This window comes from Aulonocara sp. 'chitande type north' Nkhata Bay, linkage group LG3, assembly GCF_057382095.1.
Source record: "Aulonocara sp. 'chitande type north' Nkhata Bay isolate Kocher_YH1m ecotype deep benthic linkage group LG3, A_spYH_male_GT1.1, whole genome shotgun sequence".
In the NCBI taxonomy this organism is placed as follows: domain Eukaryota; kingdom Metazoa; phylum Chordata; class Actinopteri; order Cichliformes; family Cichlidae; genus Aulonocara; species Aulonocara sp. 'chitande type north' Nkhata Bay.
In genome coordinates, this window is record NC_141346.1 from 32,079,925 (window position 1) to 32,102,508 (window position 22,584).

Below are 22,584 nucleotides of genomic sequence, written 5' to 3' on the forward strand. Positions count from 1 at the left end.
TCCAACCAGGGTTTATGAATTTTTACTACATCACGTTCTCATGTTTTAAAGAACAAGGCTACCAACCTGTTGTTGCTTCCGTTTAGAGCTTTAAGTGGCAGCAAGAGGTGTAGATGCCTGAAAAGATTCCAGGGACTTATTCAGGCTTTAATATCTGTGGAAACACTCACCTCAGTTAGTGGGACAGTTTCAAAGAATATTATGTGTTTTGTATGCGAAAGGGTGCAAATAAATGTGAGTTCCCCTACTTACAAAATTGTGGTTTCTACAGCCCTCTACCAATTCTGTCAAGATGACCGGTCAAACATCTAGCCAGAAATATGCCACAAACTAAAAACATCTAGTTGTGGTGCATCTTTCTAAGGAATAGTTAACCATAGTTAATCAGTGAGAGTGTATATATACACTATACTGCCAAATGTATTCACTCACTCATTCAAATCATTGAATTCAGGTGTTCCAATCACTTCCATGTTCACATGTCTATAAAATCCATCACCTAGGTATGCAGACTGCTTCTACAAGAAGAATGGGTCGCTCTCAGGAGCTCAGTGACTTCCTGTTCCAGTGAATTCCTGTGCAATATGACTAAACATTTCACAGTCAGCTGTTAGTGGTAATAGAACAGAGCTGAGGCGCATAGTGCACAGAGGTCGCCAAATTTCTACAGAGTCAGTTGCTACAGACCTCCAAACTTCATGTGGCCTTCACATTAGCTCAAGAACAGTGTGTAGAAACCTTCATGGAATTAGTTTCCATGTATACCAGGCTTACATCAGCAACAATGCAAAATGTTGGATGCAGTGGAGTAAAGCACACCTCCACCAGCCACTAGAGCAGTGGAAACATGTTCTCTGGACTGACGAATCATGCTTCTCTATCTGGCAATCTGATTGATGAGACTGAGTTTGGTGGTTGCCAGGAGACGGTACTTCTCTGATTTATTATGCCAAGTGTAAAGTTTTAGGGAAGGCGGATTATGATGTGGGGCTGTGTTCAGGAGTTGGACTCGGCCCCCTTAGTTCCAGAGAAAGAAATTCTTAACGCTTCAGCATACCAAGACATTTGGACAATTTCATGCAGTTCGGGGAAGACCCCTTGTTCCAACACTCCAACATGGCTGCACACCAGTGCAAAGCAGGGTCTGTAAAGATACGGATGAGGCCCTCTCGTTCAAACATCAATGTGTAAACTGCAAATGGTGGACCAGCATCGAGTATAGGATGTCAGTAAAACTCACATGTGTGTGAAGATACAAAAACTACACTGAGATAAATTAAATTATGTTGTCAATACAACGAGCTTAATTTGTTCTTGTTCTACAACTAACACATATGAAAATATGATTAAAGCCCAGCGATGATAATGGACATGGTTTTCACTTCCCCTTCTCAGTCAGTGCTGCTTACCGCTCCAAAAGGTCCTGATTGGATTTGATATAATCTGACAAGCCGGCCAGGTCTCACACACACACACACACACACACACACACACACACACACACACACACACACACACACACACACACACACACACACACACACACACACACACACACACACACTTATTCCAGGTCATCTGATACACACAAATGCACAAGCTTCTGCAGACTCACTAGCTGACTTAAATGTATGACTCTTCATAATGCAGCAATACTAGACAACTTTACGGACTAAATTCCAGGATGTAAACAAAACGAGAAGATGGAACAAGTCGTAAATGTGGCAGTTTGGTGCAGAAGATTTGCCTCTCGTCCCTCTCACCAAAGCATGGTAAGTAACCTGAAAATAAAAACAATGACAGGCATAACAAGGAACACCTTGTCATAGTTAAATACTGCAAATAAAATTAGATAGACATGAAAAATGAATTAGCCGCAGCTGAGTAAGAGTAAAGTTGCAAAAATCGGATGAAATCCACTGCTTCTTTAAAACGTCTCAAGCACAAGTATAAACGTGTAAAATTCACACACCGAGAATCTGCAAAATCTGAGTACTAAAATCCTGTTATAACGCTATGAAATATGAGATATTTGAGAGCCAGGCCACTTGGATTTATCTTTTTGTGTTCATAGCACTGATAATAATTTTACACGAGGATTATGAAACAGTACAAGGTCACACCAGATAATCCTGTTGTACCCAGCTGATAAACTGTTGACATGCTTTCAGGTATAGTTACATTAAAACTCAAATATCTGTTACTGGAGTTTTTACTAACTAACCTGGTTGAAGAGAAATTTGCTGGCAGGTATCTTCTTCTTTAAAATCAGTAAGAATGCATTATATTTTAAGATGTCACTGGTGTGTAGAAAACAAAGTCAATAAAATCGCATATCATGGACAAATAGTACAGAATAAACTCCCCGAAGAAATCTGTAAGGATAAAGTAGCATCCAGTAAATTTACAAATGCAGTAGCTGTAAGTACCCAAAACGATCATTACCACCGCCTGCAAACCATGTCCACATGTGTGAACATCTGGACATCCTTGATTGCATGTTCAGTTTTTGTAGTTACACTGTAAAACACGGGCTCTGGAATCCCTCTGGCAATTTTTTTTTACAAAGGCTTGTTAATTACAAATTAATTAAACTTAGCTTTAAGCAGTTTTTAGACATCTTTTTTTCCCTCAAGTATTTGAGGATATAATGCAAAGAGTTTGCTTACCCTATTTAATTCGTCTTTAAAAGAAAGAAAAAGAAAACAATTAATATAATGTTCTGAATTAAACACCTGCAGATGTAAGGTTTGATGGATGGATGAAATGAATAATCCAAGAAGAAAAAACAAACCAAAGCGCAGAGAGAAGGACACGGGCTTCACAAAGAAACCAGAAGGACTGAACAGGAATACGAAGAGAACTAGCTCAGAAACAATAAACAATTGAAACTAATTAGTGGTCTGCAGGGAGGAAAACAGGCACGCAAGTTTAAAACACTGAGGATGGGATCATTTAAAGTGAAACTATACACAAAACTACAAGCTCAGACTTCCTCAGCTCATTAGGTTCAAGTGATATTCAGAAAAAGACCGTTGTCTTTGTGACTGAACCGTTGCTTTCTTGGTAATTCAATCTAATACTTTTCTTTATTTTTAATGTTTTCTCAAATTTATTAAATTAACTTACATTTAAAAGATTTATAAGTTATGTCACCATTTCTCAAGCAAGACAAAATTATTTAGGTTACAGCTGAGTGGAGAAGAGTAAAAAAAAAAGTCTCATTATTGTCCCACAAAAGCATCAATTTCCTCTAAGTCAGAACTAAACTTGATGAGACTTGGAGTCAAATATCCTCAAACCTCTACAAAAGACAATCTAGATGGAAACACTGTATAACATTTCCCTGGTGCTTGCTGAATGTTTTTGAGGAAAGGAGCTCAAATGACAGGCTTTTCTTTCTTTCACTCATCTAAATTTTAGGGAAGCAACACTTTCACTTTCAGACTTTCCTCACCAACCTTCCTGTGAGCCTTGAGATGCGACAGCAACGCCGTGCCTTCACCTCCTTACCTCAGACATGGAAGAAGACACCAGAATCATCTCCTGATTTCTGCCTTTCCTACTCTGCTTTTATAATTAAGTCATCTCCCTCAGCTCATCCTCCTTCCTCCTTAAATCCATGTTGCTGCGCTCCAAATCTTCCTCCTTCCCTCACACCCCTTTCCTTTTGTGGCTTGTTGAGGTTCCTCTTCATCCTCCTGGCCTCCTTGTGCTTACTGCCCTGTCCAACCCAGGCAGCTTGGTTTCGGGTTGGAGTGGTGGGGCCCTGGGGATGTGACCCTCTCTTTGCCAAGGCCCTTCCCAGTGTGGCAGCACAGCTCGCTGTCAATCGCATCAACAAGGATGCCTCACTGTCCTATGCTGTAACATTTGAGTATGCAGTGCTGCAGGTACACAACTGACCGAAGCTCCACACATGATTCACTACTAGCATTATATTTGCTGATATACATGAACCAAGTACATTAAGATTATGGGCTACTCAGCAAGGAAAGCTTTGTTAGCAGTGTTGGGGAGTAACGGAATACATGTACCGCTGTTACATATTTAAAATACAAAATATGAGTAACTGTATTCCGTTACAGTTACTATTTAAAAAGGTGGTATTCAGAATACAGTTACTTTTTTGAAATAAAGGGATTACACGGCGGTCTTTTCCTGTTTCATATGTTAGGCTATGGTCTCTCTATTTTTGGTAATTCCACGCCGATGGAAACCCAAACAAAACGCACATTAAGAGGCTCTAATGCCTGTGTCTCAATCTTGCGTCTCATAATGATGTGAAGAATATGAAGTGTTTAATATGAAGGCAGTAGGCAGAGTGTTACAGGTATCGCTGTAAAGAATGTAGCCTCATGGGCAGTGTAGTCCGTGCTGCAGGGAGAGTGGACTGCCATACCTGTTATGTGTCTGTGAGCGCGAGGAGGGAGAAAAAGGAGATTGGAAAAGTACGAGCTGTCACTGAGAAGAAACGGGAGCTGGAAGCATGTAAATATAATAATAACCACTGCAGCCAAAAAGAGAGCCTGACGAGCTCAGTTGTAAGTAAGCTATTAAGACTCGACTGTACACCGTGTTCGTGTTTTCCTCCGAAACAATACTTTTCGTTGGAGCAGCCTTTCAACGCCTCTCTCTGTCTCTCGCTAGCAAAGTTGACCCAGACAACAAAGTAAAGCTAGTTTTGGCTACGAGCCCGACACAGAACCAACGTATTAGCCAGAGGTCCCTTTACTACGGTTCAGAGCCGCGGACCTGTTTTATATACGCGCAGAACAGTTTTCTATACAAGATCGCTGCAAAAAGTGCAGCCTAATGTCCACCCAACTGTTGCTCATTTTATATTAATATTTAAAAATGTAGTATGGCGAGTAACCTTCAGTAATCGTAATAAATCACACAGCAATAGTACATTCATGTAGTTGTAAAAAAGCATGACAATATATTAAGTAATCCAAAGTATTCAGAATACATTACTGTCATTGAGTAACGTAACGGAATATGTTACAAAATACATTTTGGGGCATTTACTCTGTAATCTGTGGTGGAATATATTTTAAAAGTAACCTTCCCAACACTGTTTGTTAGACAACCAAAGTTAGCTTATTTAGCTAGCAACATTAATCTATAAATTAAGCCAAATAAACAAAAAAAACCAAAACAGGAACAAGCATTCAGAAAGTATGCAGAGGCAAAGAACACCTTATATTAAAGAAATTGCTCATCATTTAAACAGTATGCCACTATAATTTAACTTTGCATGTGCTATGCTGTTGAGTAGCTTTAACACTGGAAATCTTGAACAAACCTATATCCTTGCAAATATAATTTAGCTGCTCTACACTGCATGAAAGAAAATTGATGCATGGCTGTTTCAAGTTAATTTACCTTGTTTTTTTTCTGGCTGGTTTGTTTCAGTATTAATTTTTGGATTATTGGACATTTTTTTCAGGAGCCATGTGAGACATCCAGGGCACTGGAGGCATTTGTGGGTTTCCACACCAAAGCTTCAGGCTACATTGGCCCAGCCAACCCAGGCTACTGTGATGCTGCTTCAATGCTGAGCAAAGGCTGGAATAAAGTAAGATGGAATGTGTCTACTACGCATCTTTAACACATCAGGAAGAAAAACTAATCATATTTTGCTGTGATTTGGTCTCGTTACAAACCCTTTTTCTTGTCTACTGTAATCTTCCAGGCACTGTTTCCTTGGGGATGTGTTGGCTATGAGTTGGATGATGTTCGCAGCCATCCGACTTTTGCTCGCTCGATGGCAAGACCTACCTGGGTCCTACTTAGTGTCATGAGCTACTTCAGGTGGGCTCACATTGGCATCATCTCTTCCTCTGAGGACATCTGGATGGAAACAGCAACCAAGGTTTGAAAACCTTTGTTTTCACATTTGGACTCCAAAAACAGCCACAGGTTTCTGAATGCTGCCTAGATACCTAGAAGAGTTACAACATCAAATACCTGATCATAAAGCCAAGACTATCAGTCTTTGAAGTTTTGTCTAGGCCATGTTTCTCTATCATGTCCAGGTGGCTGACGCCTTGAGGAGCCACGGCATGCCGGTCAGACTGGTCACTTTTATGGAGAACACACCTCACGGCATCAGACGAGCTCTCACCAAGGTCCGCAAGATGAGTGAAATACGAGGTCAGTATTCATTTATATTCATTTAAGTCTCAACTCACTTGCGCTCAACTGGATATTCGATGGTCAAGTAGTCATTTCTGTTATCATCTTCATTGACCCTGACCATCTGATGATGAAATTTATGTCACTTGCACCTGAGTAGACATTTGCAAACTAGTGGATTAGCGAAATCTAAATGAGGGTTTACGCAATCGAGTTAGTAGGAAGTACCTTAAACCTAAATTTCTTATGCAACCCTTGTGGTTGCATAAAAACTTCCAGTTTTTTATGGTCTGCAGGAAAACAGTTTTCAACTTGCTTGTGCTACAACCTTAGTAAACATTTTCCTGATTATTTAAGGACTCAGTTGCTAGTGTCATATCAGACTGAGTACAATATGAAATTTTGATAATTGAGCTCATTTTGATTAAAAAGGAAGGAAATGCATATTGGCTAACAATTTGTCAATCAGTAGAAAAACATTTACTTTTTTTCACATAAAGACAATGTCAGTCAATGATGAAACATGTCAGATCTTGATGTTCAGTCTCATTTCTCGTCCCAGTTGTGATCCTCTGCATGCACTCGGTTCTGATTGGTGGCACAGCCCAGAGGCTTCTACTGGAGACGGCCTACGATATGCAGATGATTGATGGCTCTCTAGTGTTTCTTCCTTATGACACACTGCTCTACAGTCTGCCCTACCATAATGTGACCTACCCAGCTCTGAAGAGAAACAACAAACTGCTGCGGGCCTATGATGCCGTGCTGACCGTCACCATCGACTCACCCCGGGTGTCGTTCTACGAGGCTTATAGAGAGGCCATGGAAAGAGGAGAGGTGGCGAGTACGTTGAAACCCCAGCAGGTGATGCACGGAAAGAGATTTTAATACATTAAGCATTGTCTTTCTATTGAAGACATTGCCATAAGCAAAGCAGCTGAAGTTGACATCTCTGTGTGTGCTGTAGGTATCGCCTCTGTTTGGTACCATCTACAACTCTGTCATCTTCATGGCTCAAGCAGTGCATCGGGTTCGGGAGTCCAGGGAGTGGATGTCTGGAGGAAATTTGGCACGACAGAGCCAAAACTTGGCCTTCCAGGTAATGAGACACAGCACTGGGTCTACTTTTTTTATGCCTAATTCCTTGCTGCTGTTGTAGGCTTTCCATCTATTTCAGTTTCTGAACCTGGTTTACTGTACAATATAACTCTAAAAAGTTACTTTTCTCAATAGGTAATATAGTGCATTTCTGTATTAAATTATTTAATAAAATAGAATAGCCTATATGATAAGATGAGAAAGATCTATACAAAGGATAAACGGACGTACCCCTTTTTTTTTTTTCTTTTTTTTTTTGCAGGGCTTCAGTCACCCAATTACAACTAATGGGTCTGGAGCAGCTCTGCTGGAATACCTCATACTGGACACAGATGGAATATCTTGGGAGCTGAAGCCAACACACAGGTATTTAAGAGCTGAGATTACATGTTTAGTGTTTTATTGTGTCTGACTAGGAAATGAAGGAATAAAGGCAAGTCAAGAGAAATGCTGTACTAGTGCAGATACCATTCAAAATTAACAACTGATCTAACTGACTAATGACAGGGTCGACATGGAGATCGGTATGGTCCGCTTCCTGGGTAAAGACATCCATTTCCCTCGAGGTTATGGACCCAAGAAAGACGCCTCATGCTGGTTTACTCCAGGAGTCATCTGCTCAGGAGGTGAGGATGTAGCAACTTTGACTTCGTCCATTGGGTTACTGCTGTGAAGCTAAAAAAGGCACCAACACCACAAATACAATACATTCAAGACTGTGTTTCAATGACTTAAATGACTAGCCTATTAAAACTCAACACTTTCCTAAAAAGGCATAATTTTAAGCCATTATAAAATAATGAAATAACAATAAAACGGTTGAGTTACACAAAAAAATCCTAACCCTTAAAATAGTTATTGAGGAAATTAGCTAAAAGAAGCAAAAACCTGTATTTTTCTGCGGTAAGGTTGGACATTTTAACAGAGGAGTCTATGGGGCTTGACTCATGAAGGCAGCCCTTTGTGGCCATTTAAGGAACTGTAAGTTGCTGCTTGGCAAGGACCAAGCACACATCTATACACAGTATGTCACGTTGATCTCTGTGCTCTGGATGTTTCAGTGTACATTTGATATATTTAAGAATGATACATGACACTTCAAACAAATATATAAATATATGTGCAGTTCCAAGAAAGTGTTTGTGTTTTGTTTCAAAAATTTCATTACAAGTATTTGTACCGTTGGAAGTGTCATACCTACTTCAAAATTGAATTTAAACTAACAATTAAAATTAAAGCTTTGACAATATAAGCTAGTAAATGTTTGCATCTAATTACAGATTTTTTTAAGATAAAATTTGTTTTTCGACTTCTTCTTCTCTGTTCCAGGAGTGGATTTGTTCTCAACCATAAGTGTGCTCCTTGGGGTGATTGCTGCCTTTATTGTTGCTGTGCCACTAATTTACTGCATCAGGTACAAAGATGTCTTAAAACATGATGTTATTGAATATTAGTATAAATTAAAATCTTTCCAGGTAAAAACTTTAGAACTTATCATCATGTAGCTGTTTTTCTGATATCTCCATGCCTCAAGCGTTAACTTTCATCAACCTCCCTTATTTCCATCAGGCGACGGATAAATCAGATCCGGCTGGTCAGAGGTCCCAACAAGATTTTACTTACACTGGCTGATGTCACATTCATAAACCCATCGCTTAGCAACAAGGTCAGCCTCCGTCTACTTAGAATTCTGAATTCTTAATTTAACATTTTCCTGTATTTATCCAAACTGATAATATTGCGTGATGTAAAGTTGAAACCGACTGACAAATAATTTTCTTCCTCTCTGTAGAAGCTGAGTCTGGATGACAGTAGGACTAGCGGCATGAAGAGCACGTCTGAACGCAGTCTTGCCTCAACGATTTCCACCCAATCGCCAGCCACCTACGAAAACTCCAACGTTGTAATTTTTGAGGCAAGGCCATCCATTTATGAGCTGCAGTGCAACAGTTTCGAAACTGTACAGAAATAAAACAGTTACAGATTGCTCCATGTAACTCATGCAGCATTGGTCCAGCATGGATGTGCAAAAAATACTAAAATTAAATTGATTTACATGGCTTAAAAGCCTAAAAAGATGTCTAAGTATTTGCGCTGTTTGGTGTTTTTCTCCACTAGGGGGACTGGGCGTGGCTGAAGAGACTTCCTTATGGGACATTTAGCAGCATCAATCCCAAAACAAGTGATGTGTTTGAACTGGTACGTGATATTGTTACATGACAAAGTAGATATTTTTTTAGTTTAACTACTTTTTTCATAAAGACAACATCTGACAACCTCCCATGTATCCTTAATTACATGTTTTGAAAAAACCTTAGTTTACATGATTAAAGTCGTGGTTTGGCGTCCATTAGAGTAGTTTCTGGGTTTCCAGCTTCAGGGATTTCTCTTAGTAGGCTTTCATGGAGTAAAGACTTAAATAATGTCATACATTTTTACCGAGAACCAGAAAAAAATGTCAGTGCACTCACTGCCACCATGAACATGAGTATGAGGTTCTCAGCTGATGACATGGTGTTTTGTTGCAGAGACAGATTCAGTTATACCTTCTTCTTGTTGTAATCCTTGGTCTTATAAGCCCAAAAACGTGAAAATCAAGATGTTTCTGTCTGCAGATGAAGGACATGCGTCATGAGAACGTCAACCCTTTCCTTGGCTTTTTTCATGACTGTGGCGTATTCGCCATTGTGACTGAGTTCTGCTCCAGAGGCAGCCTCGAGGACCTGCTCCTAAACGAAGACGTCAAGCTCGACTGGATGTTCAAGTCATCTCTGTTGCTGGATCTAATTAAGGTGAAAGGCAGATAGCAGGAACAAGAGTATTTTTTGGTATTTTTTTTAGACAAGGAACATATCCTTGTCTGCAGTCAGGATTAATCAAAGATTTTTAAAATGTTATACTTTTAAGGGTATGAAGTATCTCCATCACCGTGGAGTGTCTCACACTCGTCTAAAGTCTCGCAACTGTGTGGTGGATGGACGGTTTGTCCTGAAGGTTACAGATTATGGCTACAGTGAGGTCCTAGAGGCTCAGAGGTTCCCTTATATTGAGCCACATGCAGATGGTGAGACAAACTATGCAACAGGAACAGTTACTTGAAAAAAGCACTACCAACCTGTTTTTAAAATAATGCCCTCATCTTTGTGCAAGAGTTACTTTGGACTGCTCCAGAGATCCTGAGGAGTGGCCAGGCAGGACTACACGGGACTCTACCCGGTGATGTGTACAGCTTCGCCATCATCATGCAGGAGGTGGTGGTGAGAGGGCCTCCATTCTGCATGCTGGACCTGTCTGATAAAGGCAAGAGAATAGCTTCACAATAATAAACCTCCCAAAGCTAGTAGAAACGCACAAGTCCAGACTCAGAGAGATTAGACAGCTTCAATTCTTGACAAGATTAGATTCTTCTATGAAAAGATTCCTCCAATTTAAAGGTTCCAGCAGGCAGAAATCTAGAGTGAACCTGTGAACATAACATGCAACTTAGCAAAGAACCAGTTTTAAATTGTATCTTTGGGTGCTTGGGTACTAGCAGCTTAGTTTGTTCCCATTTCTTTGGTTGAATGTACAAAAAATTCAAAAGACATGAGGTCAGGTGAGAGGAGCACATTGTGTTTACAGTCATCTATAAGACACAGTAGGGGCTCTTTGTTGCTGCACTTCAGCCAGTGGATTTGGAGATCTTGTCAAAATTGATGGAATTATGAATGCAGAAAAGTACATTCAGATTTTGACCACAATGCAATACTATCTGGAAAACATTAAAATGGCAACATTTTCATTTTCTGGCATGATAATGATCCCAAACACACTGTCAGTGCAGTAAAAATGATACCTGGATAGAAAAACGCACAGTGGAGCACCCTTAGTCATGGATTTAGTCATTAGTCATTAGGGCCTGGACCTTAACATTGTTGAAGCATTTTGGGATCATCTAAAGGCAGCCAACATCCAAAAGAAGAGCTTAATATGTCCTTCAAGAGATCTGGAAAACTATTCCTGAAAACTACTTAAAGAAATGACAAGAAGGCTGCCTGAGAAAGTTGAGGCTATGTTGAAGAATAAAGGTGTTCATACCAAATACTGACCTTTAGGCTGGTTAGAACTGTACAAGCTCTGTTTCTTTCTTATATACTGTATTTCTATGTATGTTTGCAGATGTTTCAATACATCACTGCACATATGTTCTTAGCCAAATGGGGGAGGTGTAAAGTTGATCAAAGTTGTTTCCTTCTGGATCAGTTTACTTACCAGTACTGGCATCCTCATTTAACTGGTGTTTCTGTGTTTTAGAAATAATAGAGAAGCTGTGTAAGCCTCCTCCTCTGTGCCGTCCAGTGGTCAGTCCGGACTATGCTCCAATGGAATGTATCCAGCTGATGAAACAGTGCTGGAATGAACAGCCAGACAAGCGGCCGGTCTTTGATGAAATCTTTGACCAGGTAGGGCTATTACAAAATATACATTTTTATTTTGAGAAAATATGTTTGAAATAATATTAGAAATAATTTCTTGGAGAACTCTGGTGGGTTTTGAGGATGTCGATGTTCTCATTCCAGTTCAAAAACATCAACAAGGGGAAGAAAACCAACATCATTGACTCTATGCTGAGGATGCTGGAGCAGTACTCGTCTAACCTGGAGGAGCTAATCAGAGAGCGGACAGAGGAGCTGGAGATAGAAAAACAGAAGACAGAGAAGCTTTTGACTCAGATGCTGCCTCCGTAAGTAATTATTTTCAATGGTATAAAGATGAGGATAATGCTGTTACCTTTACACGTTATTTGATACCTGGCTCTTTCCTCCTGTTTACCTGGCCACAATCACACTTATTTTCACTTTTTTTTTCCAGGTCTGTGGCAGAGGCTTTGAAGGTGGGCGGGACAGTTGAACCAGAATATTTTGACCAGGTGTCACTGTATTTCAGTGACATTGTTGGCTTCACCACCATCTCAGCTAACAGTGAACCCATTGAAGTGGTCGATCTCCTCAACGACCTCTACACCCTCTTTGACGCCATCATAGGAAACCATGATGTCTACAAGGTGATAATCTTTTATGTAGTCGTACTGTGGCTTCTGGTATTAAATCTCATCACATGACACTGATGCTTATTCATTTCTGATCTCCTCCAGGTGGAGACAATAGGCGATGCTTACATGGTAGCGTCAGGTGTTCCAGTTCCTAACGGCATCCGACATGCCACAGAAATAGCCAACATGGCTCTTGACATTCTGAGTGCTGTGGGGACCTTTAAAATGAGACACATGCCTGATGTTCCAGTGAGGATACGAATAGGACTTCACACAGGTATTAAAGCATTAGTGCAATATGTGAAGGAGGGTTTTTAGTTGTACAGTTGTCAGTATAGAGTAATTTGAAGTAATGTACACTTCATGGTTATTTAAAATGTAAGCATATATGATGTGTCAATGATTTTTAGCATTTTTATTGGCACAAAATTCGATAAACTACCCGAAACCCAAAGCCATTGACTTTTAACCATTTAGAATATGGATACAGCTACTTTGCTGTCACACAAGTTTCCCTCTGAAGCCTCAATTTGAACCTCTTGGCTGTTGCCAACTTGTCATCAAGGTAGACATATGTAAAAGAGGACCCTCCTTTATTATTATTTTAGTCCAAACTGAGCCATAAATTATATGATTTTCAGTGAGACTTCAAATTGAAGTCATAAACTCATCACAAAAAAATGTACTAACTGACTCACTGGCAAGTTTATTAGGTTAAATATCTAATCAGCCAATCATGTGGCAGCAACTCAACACATTTAGACAAGGAGAAATTGTCAAGTTGACCTGCTGTGTACGTATGTGTTGTAGGTTCGTGCGTAGCAGGTGTTGTGGGTCTCACCATGCCTCGCTACTGTCTGTTTGGAGACACAGTGACCACTGCCTCTCGTATGGAGTCCAGCGGGATGCGTAAGTTGCTAATCTATAAACGGAAAAATCAGTAGATGGATGAAATAGCCAGACATGAACGTGGACTTGTTGTGAAGTCACCTTTCTTCACCTGGAAATGTATCTTTTAAACATTTATCTGTTACAGCTTACAGGATCCATGTTCATCAGAGTACAGTGAAGGTCCTCCATGAACTAAATCTTGGCTACAAGTTGGAGTTGAGAGGAAGGACAGAAGTCCGGGTACAGCCCTTAAACACAAAATATGGGTTTCACCATTATGATCAGATGAAGTGAAAATACAGCCTCTTATAGTTTCTTTCTATATCTTTCTCAGGGGAAAGGAATAGAGGAGACCTACTGGCTCGTAGGGAGAGATGGGTTTACCAAACCCCTGCCTGTTCCTCCAGACCTCAAGTCTGGGTAGGGATAAGTGACTTTTCTCCTTCTCCTGTGTTACTCTGCCTCTTCCTTTTTACCCTCAAGAGTACTGCACTGGTCCATCCACTAAAAACAATTCCCATGCTTGTTTTAGTGTAAAAACAGCAACACATCATGCCAAATTCTCTCACAGATAGAAATTTTAGTGACCATTAAATTATGTACAGATGGTTATTGTTGAATGTGAAAAATTAAACAAACACAAATAGGGAATGTAACATTGCATTTGGGATGATGAAATAAACACAACATATAGAAAAATCCAAATAATTCAGGTTTATAATAAAACTTAAAAAAAACCCTTTCAGTTATTAATTGCTGTGTGTGTGATGACGTTTGTGTAAAGCTTTTTTAAGATTGGTCCAATTGTTGGGGAGCAAATAGTTTACATAAAGACATATACAGACATGCGCCATGACCATAATAGTAAGAAGTGCAGGTCAAACCCTACCTGACCTTTTGAGCTACTGTTATTTTAATTTAAAGACTACAACAGGAACCAGTTAATTTGGAGGGAATTTTTCAAAATAACAGCTCCTAGTTTGTTCTGAAAAGTTTACAGAAATATATCAGATTTTCAAAATAAATGACATCAAGTAGTTATTAATGACAGCTAAAGCAAAACAAAAACAAAAAATACCCAAAACAAACAAACAAAAAAAACCTTGCCCATCTACATTATAAATAATTCCACAGACTTATCAAAAGTATGAAGCTGAAATTTATTTTTAAAGCTGCTTTCTTTAAAAATGGACAGCAAAGAATAAAATGTGTTGGCTTCCCTATCCTACATGTGTTTGCAGATGTCTTCAACCTTACACAAATTATGACAAAGGTTGCACCCACTCCACCAAGATTGTTTTCTCTAACCATTTCCGAGTATCATCATGGGATAATTCATAATTTCGACAGCAAAACGGCACCAATTTAATGTCTCTGATGCGGAAGAACAGAAATTACTTCTGGTACCCTGGGATGCTTTATCGGATTTCTGATAATTCACTGGAGAAAACTTCAAAACGTATATTTTAAAGGGTCCTATCATCATGTGAGATCAGTCAAAATGTGTTTAGGCTCATTGTTAGCAGCTCCTAGTTTGATTCCAGGCCCATCTTCTATTTGTGATTCCTTCCTCAACTTTCTTAAAAGTTTGAATGTGAGAACCCGAACCATCCGAACAAAGCAAAATAAGCTCTTTAAAAAGGAAAAACTGAGAACAGTGTTTAGATTCTGGCTGGAAAAGCAGGTAGGGGAACTGAGTTGCTCCAAACATACTCTTAAATGTCATTTCATCAAATCTGAAAAGTCAAACATAATTACTAATGTTTTCTGTCCATGGTGGTTAAGTTTAGATGCAAAAACTGGATGAAAGGTTGAGTTAAAAGGAGAAAACACTGACTGCAGGTATCCATCAGAATTAATATTGCAACTGTGTTACTGCTACTAACAAAACCACAACTTATAACTTACAACACATTTAGGTCATTTCAGACATTTGGAAAAAAAAAAAACGCTTACTTTTTGGAGTACGTAGTTTTATAGAAGTTTTTACACATTCACATTTATTCCCATTTACAGCTGTGAGTTTGTTGGTAATGGCTTGGTGTGCCTTGTTCACTTAAACTGTACACTGAGCACAAGATTTCAGCCTTACAGCATTACAGGATAAAGCTGTGGACCTAAGCAGTGGCTATTACTATAAATCCACCTGTCAGCTAATCTGTTCTTTGGAGAGAAAGCCAAGCCATTGCAGGACTACACTGTGTGCGTATGTGTGTGCTGTCATCACGCTGTTCACTTCATCTCAACAGGCAAATGGCCCATGGGCTGCAGATGGCCGAGATAGCCCAGTACAAGAAACAGAAAGCCGAGAAACAACAACAAGAACAACTTGCAAAGAAGAAAAACTGAGGTAATGTTATGCATTGTAAAAAAAATGTATAACATTACTGGCTTGGTTGGCAACGTTACTCATCATTGGGCAAACATATGTTGGGGAATGAACTGTCTCAGTGCAGTTTGTTTGCATTTGATTGGGTCTTAAATGTGACACCTTCAAAGTTACACAAGAAATCTTAGCCACAGCATGAAGCAGCTTGTCATATAAATGGGAATCTGGTACAATAGCTCTTTGAGCTTTTTCAAAAAAAGGCCTGAGCCAACATATATGTTTCCCAACCAGCTGTTGAGCGGTTGCTGGAGCTTGCTTGCTGGTCCTAAAGATGATGTTCTGCCAATAACCTCCTTGCAATTGCTTTGGTCACTACCAGATTGCCTTGGTTACCCATAGTTGGGTTGGCAACCCATAGTTACATGGAACTCATCAACTTGTAACTGCAAACACTTTTTAACAAACCACCAAACAGTAATGAAACTTTCAAAAATAAGTTGTGCCTTAGCACTGAAACCAGCATATTTCAAAAGGAGAAACTTATGGTCCCAATTTCTAATTTGTCAAGTCCTGACTGGGGCCTATTTATTATGCCAATCATTATTACTTGAGAATTATTGATCATACAAAAAGCCTGCAGACATGAAAAAGTGGTTAGGAAATCTAATGTTTGAATAAATTTCTTCTGTTCATTCATTTTACCGTTACACTGTTACTCATATCTGATGTGAAGTTTCTTGCAGCTTAAACTAAACAAAAGATTTCCTGTGGGATTTTGAAGTCGGTCAAGAGACAAGTAAATGCAAACAAAAACGGCAATATCTAAAGACAGTTCAAGGGAGAGATGTGGGGATTTTGTCCATTAAATACAGGGAGTGCAGAATTATTAGGCAAATGAGTATTTTGTCCACATCATCCTCTTCATGCATGTTGTCTTACTCCAAGCTGTATAGGCTCGAAAGCCTACTACCAATTAAGCATATTAGGTCATGTGCCACTCTGTAATGAGAAGGGGTGTGGTCTAATGACATCAACACCCTATATCAGGTGTGCATATTTATTAGGCAACTTCCTTTCCTTTGACTTGACAGGCTCAGAAAAGTCAAAAATAGTGAGATATCTTGCAGAGGGATGCAGCAGTCTCAAAATTGCAAAGCTTCTCAAGCGTGATCATCGAACAATCAAGCGTTTCATTCAAAATAGTCAACAGGGTCGCAAGAAGCGTGTGGAAAAACCAAGGCGCAAAATAACTGCCCATGAACTGAGAAAAGTCAAGCGTGCAGCTGCCAAGATGCCACTTGCCACCAGTTTGGCCATATTTCAGAGCTGCAACATCACTGGAGTGCCCAAAAGCACAAGGTGTGCAATACTCAGAGACATGGCCAAGGTAAGAAAGGCTGAAAGACGACCACCACTGAACAAGACACACAAGCTGAAACGTCAAGACTGGGCCAAGAAATATCTCAAGACTGTTTTTTCTAAGGTTTTATGGACTGATGAAATGAGAGTGAGTCTTGATGGGCCAGATGGATGGGCTCGTGGCTGGATTGGTAAAGGGCAGAGAGCTCCAGTCCGACTCAGACGCCAGCAAGGTGGAGGTGGAGTACTGGTTTGGGCTGGTATCATCAAACTCCATCGGGTTGAGGATGGAGTCAAGCTCAACTCCCAGTCCTACTGCCAGTTTCTGGAAGACACCTTCTTCAAGCAGTGGTACAGGAAGAAGTCTGCATCCTTCAAGAAAAACATGATTTTCATGCAGGACAATGCTCCATCACACGCATCCAAGTACTCCACAGTGTGGCTGGCAAGAAAGGGTATAAAAGAAGAAAAACTAATGACATGGCCACCTTGTTCACCTGATCTGAACCCCATTGAGAACCTGTGGTCCATCATCAAATGTGAGATTTACAAGGAGGGAAAACAGTACACCTCTCTGAACAGAGAGGTGTACAACATTGCAGAGAGTACACCTCTCTGCAATGTTGCTGCGTGCAGCAGCAACATTGCGTGCTGCTGCACGCAATGTTGATGGTGAACAGATCAAAACACTGACAGAATCCATGGATGGCAGGCTTTTGAGTGTCCTTGCAAAGAAAGGTGGCTATATTGGTCGCTGATTTGTTTTTGTTTTCTTTTTGAATGTCAGAAATGTATATTTGTGAATGTGGAGATGTTATATTGGTTTCACTGGTAAAAATAAATAATTGAAATGGGTATATATTTGTTTTTTGTTAAGTTGCCTAATAATTATGCACAGTAATAGTCATCTGCACACACAGATATCCCCCTAAAATAGCTAAAACTAAAAACAAACTAAAAACTACTTCCAAAAACATTCAGCTTTGATATTAATGAGTTTTTTGGGTTCATTGAGAACATGGTTGTTGTTCAATAATAAAATTATTCCTCAAAAATACAACTTGCCTAATAATTCTGCACTCCCTGTAGAAAGTCCTCTTTTTTTTATCACTGACAAAACTCAGTTCTTCTACTTTACAAGTTTTTAAAATGAAAATGTCACATGTGGACCATTCACCACATCACTGTTGTCACTCGAAATGTTTGAGCTAATCATAAACTTAATTTTTTAAAATTTCATCTGTTTAAGGTTCTTACCCCATCAGAGGGAAATATTCCCAAAGCAAGCTTTTCGTTTAATGTGGTGATGTACCGACACCAACTGACCTGGGCTGAAATGTGAAATCTGATATGTCATGGTGCTTCTTCATACATGTCTACAGTACAGATGTTTTATTTTCATTAGTGCACCTCTAAATTGACTATGTACTGAGGAAACACCACGAATGTCTATATAATTGTTTGTATTTATGACCTTGTCTGTATAGATGTTATTTCCAATGTTTACTTCCTTTTTTTCTTTTCTTAAATGTACAGTCATGTGAAAAAGAAAGCTTTCACAGGAGTCTATGCAGTTGTGTGAAATCTATGTTTTGCTTGTGGTCACTGTCCTGTTACATTATCCATATAGCGCCAAACTTTATTTGTCAGACAGATTTCCTGACACCTCTGAAATACCTTGGTATACAGAGGAGTTCATGGTCAACTCAATGACTGCAAGCTGTCCAGGTCCTGTGGCTGCAAAACAAGCCCAAATCATCACCCCTCCACCACCGTGCTTGACAGTTGGTATAAGCTTGTTTATGCTGATGTGCTGAGTTTGGTTTTCTCCAGACATGGCACTGTACATTATGGCCAAATATTTCCTCATTTGGTCTCATCTGTTCAAAGGACATTGTTCCAGAAGTCTTGTGGTTTACTCGACTTGGAAACTTAAGCTATTCTTTTTAGAGAAAAGGTATCTTCTGGCAACCCTTCCAAACAAGCCATACATGTTGAGTCTTTTGCTAATTGTGCTGTCGTGAATTTTAAGTTTGAACTAACCGAGCCCTGTAGAGTCTGAGATGTAGCTCTTGGATTTTTTGCAGTTTCTTTGAACATTGAACATGATCTGACCTTGAGGTGAATTAGCTGGGGTGTCGACTCCTGGGAAGACTGACATTGTGTTAACAAGCACCTGAATACTCCAGACCACCAAACTACTGAAACTTCCGCTCTCTGATACTTCCCATTGGAAGCAGTGTACTTAGTTTGTCGCAGGATTTCAGAGAGTCCTGTAAAAACTTTCTGTTTCGCATGATTGTACTTGTTGTTAATTCCTGTGTTTCAAACCTTCCAAAATGAACTAAAGCCATCAAGAGACTGTGAAGAAACAGTTACTATAACTTCATGCTCAAAGTTTCTACTGTGTTGAAGATATATAGATACAGGTTGAACTGGGGTTGGCCTATGCTTTCACGTATTACCAGTTTGTAATTCTAGAATTCAAACTAAGCCATTAGGAGCACATTGCTTTTTAAAATGGCAGCATAACAAAGCCTCAATAAGGAAATAGGTGTAGCTAGTTAAAGTTAAAAAAAAGCAGCAGTACACACCCAAAAACATCTAAACACATAACAGTAATTAGATTTTGCAGATGGCAATTGCATAAAGTACCTTTAAAGGTATTGTTCAACATCCTGTTAAAAAGTCAGATTAATGCTACTTTAGCAATTTAGCTAACTAATATCTGGTTAGCTAAAGTGAGCTAAACAACTTGCTAGGCTATGCAGATATTAAAAGATATGAAAATTTTGCCTAACTTTTGAAAAGTCATCTATTTGGCTGTTTTAATTAATAAAACAGTTTTTGTTCTGGTTCCAGACCTAAAGCTAAGCTATGCTAATCACTACCTGACTATAGGTCTTATATGGATACGAGTGTTAGTGATTTCGTCGTCATAGCGAGAAACTAAAGAAGCGTATTCCCCAAAATGTTTCATTTTTTCTTTTATATCTTTTTTGTAATAATTTACTCATAGCTGAAGCTAATTCCAACATTAAAAGAAGTAATCTTTTCCCATCTTGCGTTAATGTTCTGTTCATCTTTCCTTTTTCTTCCCCCTTTGATTGCTTCTCCTCTTCCTCTCAGCACCAGCATTTGCATTCCGAGGAAGCAGTCGAAGGACACGAAGCTAATGTTTCACAAGGCAGTGAAAAAAATCTCGCACGTCCGTGTCGTGACGCAGCTCTACATGCAAGAAGACGACGACAACGTCATGATGACGCATCACTGAATGACCTGTAACTCATGACTTTGCCTCAACTGGACACCGGACAGTATCTCCAGCCTCCGCGCTATTCCAGTGGGGAAGAGCAATAGAGAAAATGGATACGATTACCATCTTGAACCTCCAGGGACATAAAACATGAAACTCTTTATATCCTCACTAAAATTTGATGGTGATTTTCCACAGAGGGCAGTTGACAGGAGGAGGATGTGGCTAGTGAAAGTATCATTTCAGATTATGTTTAAGTCTGTGTGCATTAACGGCTTGAGCCAGGAGATGTAGTCCAATATGGAGCTATGAATAGAGGCCAGCAAGTCTAGACTCAGCAAAGCAGGGATCTGCAGAAGCTGTCTGTCAGCAGCTGAGGGGCAGAGCTAATCCAAACATCCCATTCCTTGGTTTCTGTCTGAAGGAGGAAGAGATGAGGAGAACCCTGCATTTGTATTTGAATAAATACTTATGTTTAGGTACTTGCAGTCCCTACTTGTAATTAGAAAAGTGAAAGGAAGTGAGTCATTGTCAGCAATGGCAGATTATTAGATTTTTTTCAATTTTTTTCCAAAAAGGTTTTCCGCCAAAATCATATAAAGGTAGTTAAAGGTTAAATCTTAAAAACACTTTTTTTGTTTTACTGCTAATATAAAACCCAAAGATATTAAAGTTACAATAAAAAAACCTAGGAAACACTTGGATTTGGATTATTTTAAATTATTAATTTAATCTTATGTTACAAAGGAAACACTCCTAAAATTAAAAGTCTGGATAAGGAGCAATGGTGATTCTGTAGTGTGTTGGTGCCCCTCCAACCAATGTTTATCACCATTAGCTTATAAAAAGAATAACCTACAAAAGAGTTCAGAGGCAGCTTTTATTACTTAACTACAAAAAGATATTGCCCATGTTAGCTGATTTTACCCTTCAAATCACCAATTACTGGTGTCTTAAATAATGTGAGGTAAAACTTTACTAATGCTTATTGCAGTACCAATGCCCACCTCCAACATCTGGTTTACCTTCGGTTACTAGAGCACACACAGAAAAGATTATTGGCCCTCATAAACAGTAATTTCTAATATGGACAATATGCTTGGTAGAAACTGAATGTAAACCACTGAACCAACATCATTTGACCAGATTATTTTAAATTGAATGTTTTACATTATACATTTCTAATAAAAAATTACATATACTCAAATTGCTTAAAGTCAACATTTTGGGCATAATTATTGTTTTGAGTGTGGTGATTGCAATGATGCTGCATGTAGTTTTTAAAGGTAAATGTCTACGTTAGTTAAGTCGAGCACTGCCTTAGTTGTTACGATCAGTTTTAATCTATGCAGGGTTCACTATGTTGGCATGCACTACTTCTTCTTCTGAGATTTTCCATCTTGAAGCTGTTTCCCTTTGTTTACCAGAGTTTTCCTGAAATAAATGTTACATATGTTTGTTCAAGTTCAGTTTACAGTTTAATTTGTGGTCATATCTAAAACCAGTGTTAACTGGACTTTTATCTATCACATTTGTATAACCCAGTGACTCCAATAAAGTTTTTATGGCTTCTAAATAGGTACATACACTATATTTCCAAAAGTATTCATTTGTCTGCCTTTACAGGAATATGAATTCGAGGGACACCTCATCCTGAATACAGGGTTTACTATGATCATAGCCTTTGTACCTGTAACAGCTTCAGCTCTTCTAGGAAGACTTTAAACAAGGTTTTGGAGTGTTTATGGGAAGTTTTCCTGGCTCACAGTCTCCACTTTAATTCATCCTAAAGGTGTTGAGGTCAGGACTCTGTGCAGGCCAGTCAAGTTCTTCCACACAAACTCGCTCATCTATGTCTTTATGGACCTTGCTTTGAGCACTGGAACACAGTGGAACAGAAAGGGCCCACCCCAAACTATTCCCACAAAGTTGGGAGTACGAAAAATGTCTCAGTGTGCTTATGTGTTAAGAGTTTCTTTTACTGGAACTACTCCCGAAAAACAACCCCACACCATAATACCCCTTCGGCCAAACTTTGCACTTGACACAATGCAGTCAGATGAGTACATCTCCACTGCTCTAGAGTCCAGTGTATGCATGCCATACACCCCTGCATCCAACTTATTGATGAGGTCTACAAAGTTAGAGACGATATCGAGGTTGGGTGGTGGTGCTTGTTGGCTGGGTATGCAGGAGCTGTCAGCTGTAAAGTCTGTGAGGAGAACTGTCACTATCCTGAATGCACAATGGTCTGGAAACCATAAAGACCTGGATGGCCGCTAACTTTCTGCTTCTTAATTCAGATAAAACTGAGGTTATTGTACTCGGCCCTGAAAATCTTAGAAATATGGTATCTAACCAGACTCTTACTCTGGATGGCATTACCTTGGCCTCCAGTAATGCTAAGCCTTGTATGAAGCTCCTTGGCCATGGAAACCTATTCTATGAAGCTCTCTACACACTGTTCTTGAGCTAATC

The 22,584-nt window shown here is 39.4% G+C and overlaps 1 protein-coding gene across 3 annotated transcripts; it reads left to right on the forward strand.

The window, feature by feature from the left end:
* Window positions 1-1,532: 1,532 nt before the first annotated feature.
* Window positions 1,533-21,570, forward strand: gc2 (guanylyl cyclase 2). Of its 3 annotated transcripts, XM_086276662.1 has the most exons (25): window positions 1,533-1,772; window positions 3,424-3,893; window positions 5,453-5,581; window positions 5,699-5,878; window positions 6,042-6,159; window positions 6,704-7,005; window positions 7,109-7,240; window positions 7,502-7,605; window positions 7,747-7,865; window positions 8,569-8,653; window positions 8,809-8,905; window positions 9,032-9,154; window positions 9,358-9,438; window positions 9,855-10,031; window positions 10,147-10,303; window positions 10,390-10,539; window positions 11,533-11,681; window positions 11,799-11,962; window positions 12,091-12,283; window positions 12,374-12,548; window positions 13,082-13,180; window positions 13,308-13,402; window positions 13,497-13,582; window positions 15,412-15,512; window positions 19,980-20,117. In XM_086276662.1, exons 2-24 carry the CDS (start codon window positions 3,480-3,482, stop codon window positions 15,509-15,511), a joined length of 3,429 nt encoding a protein of 1,142 aa, XP_086132788.1. In that variant the 5' UTR covers window positions 1,533-1,772; window positions 3,424-3,479; the 3' UTR covers window position 15,512; window positions 19,980-20,117. The 3 variants fall into 3 exon arrangements, with proteins under 3 accessions (XP_086132788.1, XP_086132779.1, XP_086132797.1); XM_086276653.1 differs by lacking the exon at window positions 15,412-15,512 and having other exon boundaries at window positions 19,980-21,570; XM_086276671.1 differs by lacking the exons at window positions 3,424-3,893; window positions 15,412-15,512 and having other exon boundaries at window positions 19,980-21,570.
* Window positions 21,571-22,584: the final 1,014 nt, after the last annotated feature.

Excerpts from the sequence above, each read along its gene's own strand:
- gc2 (XM_086276653.1), top strand. The coding sequence starts at position 3,480 with ATGCGACAGCAACGCCGTGCCTTCACCTCCTTACCTCAGACATGGAAG. Across the intron at positions 5,879-6,041 it reads GGATGGAAACAGCAACCAAG|GTGGCTGACGCCTTGAGGAG; the intron begins GTTTGAAAACCT and ends TATCATGTCCAG. Across the intron at positions 7,241-7,501 it reads GCCAAAACTTGGCCTTCCAG|GGCTTCAGTCACCCAATTAC; the intron begins GTAATGAGACAC and ends TTTTTTTTGCAG.